Source organism: Lutjanus erythropterus, chromosome 5 (genome assembly GCF_056507025.1).
Source record: "Lutjanus erythropterus isolate fLutEry1 chromosome 5, fLutEry1.hap2, whole genome shotgun sequence".
Taxonomy (NCBI): Eukaryota; Metazoa; Chordata; class Actinopteri; order Lutjaniformes; family Lutjanidae; genus Lutjanus; species Lutjanus erythropterus.
Window position 1 is genome coordinate 25727987 of NC_139321.1, and position 11607 is coordinate 25739593.

The window sequence follows — 11607 nt, forward strand, 5'->3', positions numbered from 1 at the left end:
GAATGCTCGACGCTACCCACCCCTTCTGACAAAATGGCCTACAGGCCTCATCTGCGCATACAAAGTCTGAGAGCTCAGTCTGCAATCACATTAAAATTTTTATTATTTCTTTGTGTAATAATGTTTGAATTTTGCTCCTCAGTGCCTGAAATAAACGTGTTCCCATTAAGAGAATGTCTGTGTTAATGTAACTCTGCTCTCTTATGCATGACGCAAATAGTAAGGGATCAGCGGTAAACGAGGCCACGCATTGTCTGCCCCCCGCCCTCCCTCTGCTTGTCAGGAAGCAAGCTGATTGGCCGAGGCCTAGCAAAGGGTGCCCGGGGATCCAAAACTGCAGGCCGCACTTAGCTTACCGTCAAAAATAAACCAAAACAATAACAGACAAAACTGAGAAGGGGGAGAAACACCGATAGAGTCTGGAGACGACGTTATCAGGTAAAATTATTTTGAATCGGTCAGAAAGGCATGTGGAATAAGACGCGAGGGCCCAGTCGGCCGTAGCGGGCCTCTTTCAGCCTTTTGGAAAAACAACATGGAAGATAATGCGGCACAAGCGGCTTCACCTAGCTTAGCAAGCTAGCTAGCCGAACGGACCGCTGTCGTCGCGCAGATAATGGCGACATGTATAAAAATATTCTTATGAGACATACTGGTTTGTTGCTTATGTTTGCAGCGTTGTTAATACTGTAACGTTGTGTGAAGGTGATGCTTGAATGGTCAAATAAGAGTGGTTGTTGTGTTCCATGAATTAGCCATTATGCTAAAACAAAATGGCGCTCGGCGGAACAGCCCTAGCCTGCTTGCTAAGTTAGCTTCGGTGGGTGGAGGGCGGTAGCCGCCCAAGTATGCATTGCATAACGTCTGCGGTACTTTCATTGGCGGCCATAAACTCTGAGCATGTGTAGTTTTGTGCAAAGAGTCAGGAATACAGCACGTTTTTAAAACAAAAGCTTTGATAGTACAGTGTTACTTTGATCTCAAAATTATATATCCGTGGAAATCAGGGACCCACGGACATGCAGACATGACATATTTGGCTTATTTTGAATCGTCATGTGACGGCAATACATTTCCTCCCTCAAAAACAAGCAGGACTCGTCTTCCACGAGCTATCAGAGCCGATGTGTATGAGCTGGTCCTCCTGCACACTGAAGGGGACAGCCCTTTGTCTCAGCTGGGCTTCACCCATCAGGCTCAGACAGCTCCAGGTGTATAGCTGTACATGTCCTCAGGTTGAGACTGACTGTAGTACTCCCGGTAGGCAAAGGATGGAGCCACTGGTCAACAACACAACTGTCCTCCTCCTCAATGGCAGCAGACAGTTTTTCTACATTTTGCATTTTATTCATACAGAAGACACTATTTGTGACAACACCAGTGCCTCTATTATGAACCTGAACCCATGTAGAACTGTTGTTTTTAAATCTTTATAACACTTGGATTTGGTGCTGAGAGTTATGGACGCAATCAAATATCATGATATATTTGACCAAATACTTTGATAGATACTGTGGAAACAGCTTATTCTTGTTAACAATTACAGCGATCAACCGTCTATATGGATCAAAAAGCTTTGGGCAGATCCATTTCTACATAAGTGTTGTTTAAATAATACACTTAGAGTTGTCAAGTGGTCCGCTCATATTGTTTGACTTGGGATTTTTCATTCATGACAACATATGGGAAATGTTTTAAACTACGGAAATCTTTTTGAACCTTACCCCCATGACACTTACACTACAGAAAAGAGTCAGTTTCTCTCAATGAAAAATATCATGTCTTTGAAGTGTGTGACAGACTTCCAAAAATGAGCCAATGTGATGTAAAACTAAAGTATACTATATTTTATATACTGCCCTGTGCTGTATTATAGTGTATTAAAATTTTGCACAATACAGTAAATTTGCAAAGAACAAAGAAATTCAGTAAATTGTGAATCTGTCCATTTCATTACTTGAATTTCATGGAATAAATATAAAAATGACAACTACATTATGTTTATGTAGGGAAAATAATTTAATTTGCTGATATGCTGACATTTATTTTACTAAAATTCAACTTGGATCCTTGTTAAATAGTGCTTACACTATCATTGCTAATGATGAATAGTCTAGACTAATATCTAGTCTCATATCACAGTATCAATATATTCCCCAGCCATTCTTGGACTACAGTTAACTAACTCATTACCTCTTTGTGTTCTCTTCTATTATCACTGTAATTCTTACAAATACAAATTGCTTGTTTTCCTTTTCCTTGTCAGAGGGATTGGTTACCTTGATGGAAGGAAACACCTCAGATATCTTATTGGTTTTATTCTAAAGGGTTTGTCATCAAATGTGAAGGTATGTATTGAATACCAATGTTTTGCTTTCACTTTCATTATTAGCAATGTACACCAACAAAGTGAAAGAAAACCGTTAAATACAGTGTGCTCTGTAATTTTCAGTCTTTTTTTTCTGAGTGAAGACATGGATCAAGGAGGGGGGGTGTTGGAGCTACACACTCAGGAGCTGAAGATGCCCCACGCAATGATCATGCAAGACTTTGGTAGGTGATCAAGCAGGACAGGATGACATCTCTTTTGTTGTAAATGGTACTAAATTTCAGCATGCCTCATGTAGTTTGAAGTAAATCCCCCCCACAAGTGAAAATAAGTAAAGCACAAGATGACATCTGTAGTTTCTAGGACTGCAACTACTAATTATTTTCATTATCCATCAAACTGCTGGTTATTTTCATGATAAATTGTTTAGTCTATGAAACGTCAAAACATAGTGAAAAATGCTCATGACAATTTCCCAGAGCCCGTAGTGACGTCTTTAAAGTCCAAAAGTCAAAGCCTCTTTATCTCCCATCATAAATGACAAAGACAAGCAGCAAATCCTTACATTTAAGCAGCTGAAACTAGCAAATGTTTGACATTTTTGCTTGAAAAATGAATGAAACAAATTTTCACAATAGTCTGTGTTCTGTGGTGATCATCTAATTGTTGCAGGTCCAGTAATTTCTTAAAATTTGGACATTTCCACTGTATACCTACCATAAGAATCTTATACATCTTCACAAACTTGACATGATGCTGTGATGTCTGTACTGTAGATAGATTGTGCAAATACAAATTGGTTGCTGTTTAAATTGTCATTTTGTAGTTTGAAACATTTAATCACGCCCCCCTCTCTGCATCTTGTGTTTACAGTTGCAGGCATGGGGGGTCTGGCTCACATTGATGGAGAGCACATTGTGGTGTCTGTGCCTGAGGGTATGCTTCTTTCTGATGTGATGACGGACGAGGGCATCCTTCTGGAGCATGGGCTCGAGGTAGAAGGCCTAGAGACTCAGGTGGTTCAAGGCCTGGAGACAGAGGTGGTCGAAGGACTGGAGACAGAAGTGGTGGAGAGCTTACATGCAGATGTTGAGGGTCTGGAGGCAGAAGTGGTTGAGGAGCTACAGACACAAGTGGTAGAGCTGGAGGCTCAGGTTGTCGAGGGCTTAGAGGGTGAGGTAGAAGTGGAGGGTCTGGAGGCGCAGGTGGTGGAGGGCCTGGAAACTGAGGTAGATGTTGAGGGCCTGGAAGCTCATGTTGTTCAGGGCCTTGAGGAGGAAGTAGAAGTGGAGGGTTTAGAAGCTGAGGTTGTCGAAGGTCTTGAGGTAGATGTGGAAAGTCTGCAGTCACAAGGGGTAGAGGCCCATGAAATGTCCAGCGAAGACATGGTGTCCTCAGAACACAGTGTTATCATGCCTGATAATATTCTGGGCACAGAAGTTGCAATAGAAGAAGCACTGGACCCCCATCATCACCATGTGCTGACCTCAGACCTCATCCAGGACTCTAACCACCACCACGATGACATGCCAGACCAGGTGTTTGTGGCAGAGCTGCTTTCTGAGCACCAGGACAACACTCTTGACCACCAGCTTGTGTCAGAAGGCTTGATGGTGACAGAGGCCAACTCCGAGACCATAATCCATGAGCAGCTGCCAACTGAGGCTGTTCCCCTGCAGACAGATGAGGACGATGATGCAAGAAGCAGCTCTGAGGATTACCTCATGATCTCCTGTAAGACGGCTTTCTTCTGATAACATAACTCATATTAATAAGCACTGTTCTTATGCAGTGTCATGTTTTATCGTTGCTGATTTTAAATAACTAACATTGTTTGTGTTACTAGTGGATGAGGTGGGAGAAAAACTGGACATAGGGGACACTCCCCTTGAGATCAGCACTGAGGTAATGGAAGACAAGGAATCTAAAGAGGAAGATGGCTCAGAGGTCATCAAAGTCTACATTTTCAAAGCTGAAGCAGATGATGATTTAGGCAAGTAACTGAAACTCATTCAGCACTTTCAGCAATACAAGAAATTAGCTGTAGATTCTTCCCTATTGAACTGAATTATGGCTGTGATTTAATTGTTTGGTTTCTTTTTTCTTTTTTTTTTTCTTCTCAGGTGGAACTGAGGTAATAACAGAGGATGATTACCAGAACGGCCATCCTGACCTGGAAGCTGCATCATCAGGGAGACTGGGAGTTGGCCGTGACAAGATGGTCTACATGGCAGTGAAGAACCATCCAAAAGAAGAAGAGGATGATGAGGATGACAGTGATGATGATGACGATGATGACATCAGTATGTTCCTCTGTGAAATAGTTTTTAGTCTGTTTTCCCAGACTAGTTGTCTGGCTGTAAATAAGTAGAATGTGTCGACCCTCAGTCTTTGACTGGTGAGGAGATCAGTAAGAGGTGGCTGCAGTACTTCAACATTTTTTTAGATGACTTATTCAACAACAGAGTTTTTTGCCTATGTCTGAACAGGTTATATAACAAATGTCACAACTTGTATATATAAAGTGTTTATAATATGAGAGTTATAGATAAAGCATTATTTCTAAAGCTGCTGCTAGCACTTCTGAAAAATTATAGTTGATTGAGTCTCAATTTCTTGTTATTAAATACAGACGTTTTGGGTTGCCAACTCGGGGCAAGCCGCCAACCCAGAACATTGGTATTTGACGACCTCAGAATGAACCTCACACATCAACTACCTTTCTCCAAAATTGCTCGTAGCAGCTTTAATATAACCTAAAGTATATTTTTTATCACTATAATAATACAGCATGTTTCACAATAAAAAATGTGTCTTCTAACTTGTTGATAACTAAATTTAAACTTTGTGTGCAGGTAATACCATTGATCAGGTGAAGAATGGAGCATCTACACCATTTCTGCAAATCCGAGAGGGGATGGGCGCCAACCGTGCCCTCAAACCTAAAGCTAAAAAAAAGAAGAAAGGAGACACGCGGCAGTGTCAGACTGGTATGAACAGCATAACATTCTGAGATGATCAGGGCTAGGGTTACAGTTAAAAAGTCAGGGACAGGGTTAAAAAGTCTTAAAACATGTTAAAGGCAATTTTGATAGGTCTTAAAAATTGATTGTTAACTGATTATGAAGTAAATGTTACTTTTTAAGAATTGCCTTGCTGTTGAATGTACTTTTGGAAAGATTTGTATTGATCATGCTATAACAACTACGTGACAAAACGAGCATGGACTCAATGACAACTGATGCCAAATTTAAAAATATTAAAATTTAAAAATTTATCAGACCACTGAAGACATAGGTGAGCTGTGAGTATGAAAGAAGAGATTTCTTAATATAATTTAAAATTAGTATAGAGTTTTTGCTGGTATAAATGTGAAATAGATCTTAAATTGAATTCATAATGGTCTTTCTTAGATTCAACTTGTTGAAACCTGTAGGAACTTTATGTCATTTGGCATTTGTGTTGTGTCAGATGAACAGAATTGTAATTGATAATAAACATTTAATAAACATTTCACACTTTTTGAAAGGTTGCTAACATTATTTTAAATTCTTCTGTTTTCCAACCCTCTCTTGCAGCTGTTATCATTGGACCAGATGGCATGCCTTTGACTGTCTATCCCTGCCACATATGTGGGAAGAAGTTTCGCTCACGAGGCTTCCTCAAGTGCCACATGAAGAACCACCCGGACCACCTGCTTAAGAAGAAGTACCAGTGTACAGACTGTGACTTTACCACCAACAAGAAGGTCAGTTTCCACAACCACTTGGAAAGTCATAAGCTGCTGAGCCACAACAGCGAGCGCTCTCCAGAATACACTGAGTACACGCGGCGTTACCACGAGTCCAGCCCGCTGGGCTCCGACAAACTCATCGTCAAAGATCGGGAGCCCAAACTGCATCACTGCAAGTACTGCGATTATGAGACAGCTGAACAGGGCCTTCTCAACCGTCATCTGCTTGCTGTGCACAGTAAGAACTTCGCACATGTGTGTGTTGAGTGCGCCAAGGGTTTCCGCCACCCGTCGGAGCTGAAGAAACACATGCGGACCCACACAGGCGAGAAGCCCTACCACTGCCCGCACTGCGAGTTCCGCTGTGCAGATCAGTCCAACCTAAAGACTCACATCAAGAGCAAGCATGGTGCAGATCTGCCTTTCAAGTGCAGCCACTGTCCTCAAGCCTACGCTGATGCACGGGAACTCCAGCGTCACATAGAGATGGTGCAAGGCCACAAGACCCATCAGTGCCCACACTGTGAGCACAAGAGCACCAACTCAAGTGACCTGAAACGACACATTATCTCTGTGCACACCAAGGACTTCCCTCATCAGTGTGACGTGTGCGAGAAAGGCTTTCACAGGCCCTCGGAGTTGAAGAAACATGCGGAGACACACAAGGGCAACAAGGTGCACCAGTGCCGGCATTGTAACTTCAACGCTCCCGACACCTTTACCTTGAGTCGCCATATCCTGTCCTTGCATACGAAGGATCTCCCTTTTAAGTGCAAGCGCTGCCGGAGAGGGTTCCGGCAACCGGCTGAGCTGAAGAAGCACATGAAGACACACAGTGGTAGAAAGGTTTATCAGTGCCAGTATTGTGAGTACAACAGTACGGACGCTTCTGGCTTCAAACGCCATGTTATCTCCATTCACACCAAGGACTACCCCCACCGCTGCGACTACTGCACCAAGGGCTTTAGGAGGCCTTCGGAGAAGAGCCAGCACATAGCCAGGCATCACAAAGACATGTTGATGTAATGTCATTGCGCACACAAACACACTACTCTTTCCTGAGTAAATCTGTGTCACACACCCAGAGGTAATTTTAGTGTATTAACAAAGAAATGATGGAAGTAGGCTGTTGACAAAGACGACATTATAATTGCCGTTATGTGTTCTGTGTTGTAATGGGTGTAAACCTCCTCCCCCAGGGCTAATGCAAGAACACATTTTAGATGGGGGTGAAGTCTAAAAAAGACAGTGTGTACACTGAGTGGGACAGTTGTAAATTGTGTTTTGTTTTGTTGCAGAAAATCACATATGAACATATATTCAGGGTCTCAAATGTCTATATTTTTATACCCACTCAGCTGAAATGCTGCAAGATGATGACTGTGTCCTGTAAAACAGAAAGCGGTGCTTCGTGAACGTCATGCCAGTTCTTCAGATGATATGGAATGAGTATAAGAGATGTTTGCCTCCGCAGTACCAACTAGTATCTCTTTCCCTTATTAACCAGCTTTTACCCTGACATGTTTTCAATGCCATTTGGTCTTTAAGGGGCAAGACCATTCATCAGTTCAGAAATGGTTTGGAACGATGTAGACACACATTACGCACCTTAAAAAAAGATATTTCAATAAATCTAACTGCTGAACTTCCAATATTTTGGATGTTGGGGTTCCATTAAATTAATCATGTATAATATAGACTATATTCCGTTAAATATGTCTTAAAAGTTGAGTCAGAAATTCTGATCAGTGGCGTCTAACAGGGAGGAGAAACAGCACATAGGTGTATTAGTAGAATATCCCTTTAGTGTACAAAACACATTTCTGACACAGAAATCTGCTATTATATCGGCCATGATGGTGTCGATAATTAACAGGTGTATTATTAAATGAACTTGACAGATGGTTTGCTTCACATTTGATAACCCCTGAAGTTGTTATATCTGAATGCCACTGTAAGTTGCGTATGTGTGGTGGTACCTATGACACAGATGCGCTCTCTCAGCTAACCATTTGATTACAATCATGCCTTACATCTGTTGGTCTATTTCCCTGAAGCACTGATGATGAACACAACTAATCAGAAAATAAGTGATTTTTAACTCTCAAACATGCTGTATCAATACCATTCTCTCAGAGATTGTGTGTTTGAGTCAGTAGAAAGCACTTTAATAACATTTTTTTTGTATTTTAATTACATGTGTGCAACCCTACATAATAAACAATTACAGAGCTTTGTGAGTTGGTAATGGTAAAGATCGTTTTTGAGTGTAATCGCTAGCCAGTGGGCACGATCCATTACTGCATCAAAACTGAGTTGTCATTGACAGTGGTGGGTGGAAAAGATTTATTGTTTTGTTCTATGGATAAGTGATTGGGTTTTGTGTTTTGTTTGTGCTCACTAACAAGTTTCCCAGACCCTCGTTCTCCAGTCCTAAATAACCCAACCCAATCCCAAACATGGGATTATTCCCTTGAAGTCAGTGGTCATCATATTGGCATTAGTCTTTAAAGTATGCACATATGCTGTCTCCATGAAATTAATTGTGGTATATATTAAAAATCCCTGCATTTCGTGTACCTTAGTCTATATTTTCTTTCAGTCTGATTGTGGATAAACTACTGGTGGGGAAGAACCAAAATAAACAATTATCTTTTTACACCTTTTGTCCTTTGTCCTACAAAAAGGAATCATCTTTATATTTTTATCACAATTTAACACAAGTACATGCAAATATGTAATTGTAGAGGTTTGATTGTGTGAAATGTGTTTTTAATATTTTTTGGGGCATTTTATGCCTTTAATGACAGGACAGCTGAAGACATGGCAGGAAATGGAAAGAGAGAGTGGGGGAATGACACACAGCAAAGGGCCATAGGTGGGAGTCAAACCCATGGCCGCTGTAGAGGACTCAGCCTCTGTACATGGGGCACATGCTCTACCAACTGAGCTGTCCAGGCACCCCATGAAATGTGTTTTTGTATATGAGTGACAGTTTTTTAAATTTAATGAATGGACAGAATAGAGACTGTTCCATGCACCCGTATTCATACAGTAGGTTATGGGCCAATCTGATTCAAGGGCATCAAGCAGGATTTTTGTTTTGAACTACACTAATCAACCACAACATCAAAACCACTAAAAGGTAGAGTGAACAACACTGATTTTTTCTTTACATTGGTATGTAGCACAGGATGAGATATATTGGGCAGCAAGTGAACAGTCAGTTCTTCAAGTTGATGTTTTGGAGGAAGGAAAACTGAATCTGAGCAACTTGGCTCAAGACTCAAATTGTTATGGCCAGACGACTGGGCCAGAGCATCTCCAAAATAGCAGGTCTTGTGGGGTGTTCAGTATGGAGTGGTTAATTCCTACCATAAGTGATCCAAGTAAAGACAACCAGTGAACTGGCAACAGGGTCAGGGGTGACAAGGCACATTGAAGTGTATTTGGACAGAAGGCTAGCCCGTCCAGTCTAATCCCACAGAAGAGATACTTGAATAAAAATTTGCTGGCTTTGATAGAAAGGTGTCAGAAAACACAGTGCATTGCAGCTTGCTGTGAGTGAGGCCATTCAGAGTGACTATGGTGACACCTGTCTGCTGGTGAAAGAGCAGACAGTGGGCATGTGGAGGCCCTGTCTCACAATTTATAGGACTTAAAGAATTGTGCTGCAAATGTCTTGGTGCCAGATACTGCAGGACAGCTTCAGTGGTTTTGTAGAGTCCATGCCTGGATGGGTTAGAGCGGTTTGGGCAGCATGAAGGGGACCTGCACAATATTACGATATTAGTCAGGTGGTTTTAATGTTGTGGCTGATCAGCGTATTTCTACTCTGCATGACTTCCATACTCCTTTTGCCTCCCTGTAGATCAGTGAAATTGTTAAGGCCAGATAAAAATCATCCTCATCGTCTTTGGGAGCTCGAAATGTTCTTCTTCACAGTTTGTCTCAGCAAGACAGCTGCTCACACAGTGATCCTTGGAGCACAATTTCAACATTTGTTGTAGTTCTACAATGTAAGCCAACCATTGAAAAGTGATGAAATATGCCAGTCAGCCTAAGCAACTGAGGTTGCTGTGATCAGCAAGCTTTTTATCGGTCAGTGAAAGGGAAGTCAACATTTCACTTGATCACCAGCTTATCCTCAGACACTTGTGCATAGATGTAGAATTTAGTGTATGAGGAGGCGGAGTGGCACTTCTCAATCTTGCGAGCACTATCTCAGTAGACGGAGTAGTTCAGCTGGCAAAGAATGAAATTGATTCGATCTCAAAGTTCCAGCCTCCAGACACCACAAAGTCTTCTAAAGTTTTGCACTGTGAGTTTGACTCATTGTTGGCATGCAGGTATATTTGGAATATTTTTTCGACTTGCTATGATGCAATCCCGCAACACTAAGAGCATCGCCAACTGAAGAAGTACATTCAATACATACTGTACAAGCAGAGGTCTTTCAAGTGCTTCAAAGAGAGATCAGAGCTTCACTGGCTTTGACGCAGTCAATAGTGATTGTGTGAGCCAGCATGCATCAGGGTCTGCAACTTGAGGCTGCAGCCCCATACACAACAAACTGTGATGCACTGTGCAGCATTAACCAGCATTAACTTCTTCAGCAATTTGAGCAACAGTAGCTCGTCTGTTGGATCAGCCCACACTCTGACAGATACTGACCACTGCAGACCAGGAACACCCTACAAGAGCTGCAGTTTTGGAGATGCTCTGACCCAGTCGTCTAGCCATCAGAATTTGTCCCTTATCAAACTCGCTCAAATCCTTACACTTGCCCATTTTTTCTCCTTCTAACACATCAGCTTTGAGGACAAAATGTTCCTTGATGCCAAATATAACCCACCCACTAACAGGTGCCATGATGAAGAGATAATCAGTGTTATTCACTTCACCTGTCAGTGGTCATAATGTTATGCCTGATCAGTGTAGCTGGTGGCTAGTCCAGGGTCTCTATGAGGCTATGAATGCCAAATCTAAAAAAGTCAAGTCTCAGAGGAAAATAGAGAATTTAATAGTTCTGGCTTCAGACAGATTCCTTTTTCTAATTTTTTGACCAAAAATGGCTTTGTGTTTATTAAAGGTTACTGCTACCTGAGCATTTACAATACCATGACCCTGAAACTGAAGCAGCTAAACAAAATTCAGCTGTCATTAATTTGATTATTTAAACCTTTGCTTTTCCTCCTGTGACATGTCAGATGTTTTCTGTGAATAAAAGCCAATTATGCACACATCACATGAAGATGCAGAGGTATAAAACAGCATCGATTAAAAGAATGATGCCTACATACTGACTACAAACCACAAAGTCATTGAAACAGACAACATTTTAATTCCAGTCAGACCTCCATCAGAGGTCAAAACGCATAAGTAAACGTGAGGTTTGGAGTTGGTAAACTGGAAGCTTTCAAACTGATAACGTGGCTTGTGGGCCATTTATAGCAGACATCAATCTGGAAACAGAATTCTATTTTAATTTAACTGAAAACCTACATTTCAAATAGTATGTTTCCCAGGTTCAAACAGCCTGTTT

At 41.5% G+C, this 11607-nt stretch overlaps 1 protein-coding gene across 1 annotated transcript; it reads left to right on the forward strand.

Moving 5' to 3' along the window:
* Nucleotides 1–277: 277 nt before the first annotated feature.
* On the forward strand, nt 278–8721 carry znf711 (ZFX family zinc finger ZNF711). Its single transcript, XM_084719392.1, has 8 exons — nt 278–438; nt 2267–2348; nt 2453–2553; nt 3203–4063; nt 4176–4322; nt 4453–4632; nt 5185–5319; nt 5908–8721. The coding sequence occupies exons 3-8, from the start codon at nt 2475–2477 to the stop codon at nt 7086–7088; spliced, it is 2583 nt and encodes an 860-aa protein (XP_084575518.1). The 5' UTR covers nt 278–438; nt 2267–2348; nt 2453–2474; the 3' UTR covers nt 7089–8721.
* Nucleotides 8722–11607: the final 2886 nt, after the last annotated feature.

Bases quoted from the DNA above. Each gene is read 5' to 3' on its own strand.
- znf711 (XM_084719392.1), top strand. From the start codon at position 2,475: ATGGATCAAGGAGGGGGGGTGTTGGAGCTACACACTCAGGAGCTGAAG. The intron at 4,064-4,175 runs GTAAGACGGCTT...TTGTGTTACTAG, and splicing joins GGATTACCTCATGATCTCCT to TGGATGAGGTGGGAGAAAAA. The intron at 4,323-4,452 runs GCAAGTAACTGA...TTTTCTTCTCAG, and splicing joins TGAAGCAGATGATGATTTAG to GTGGAACTGAGGTAATAACA.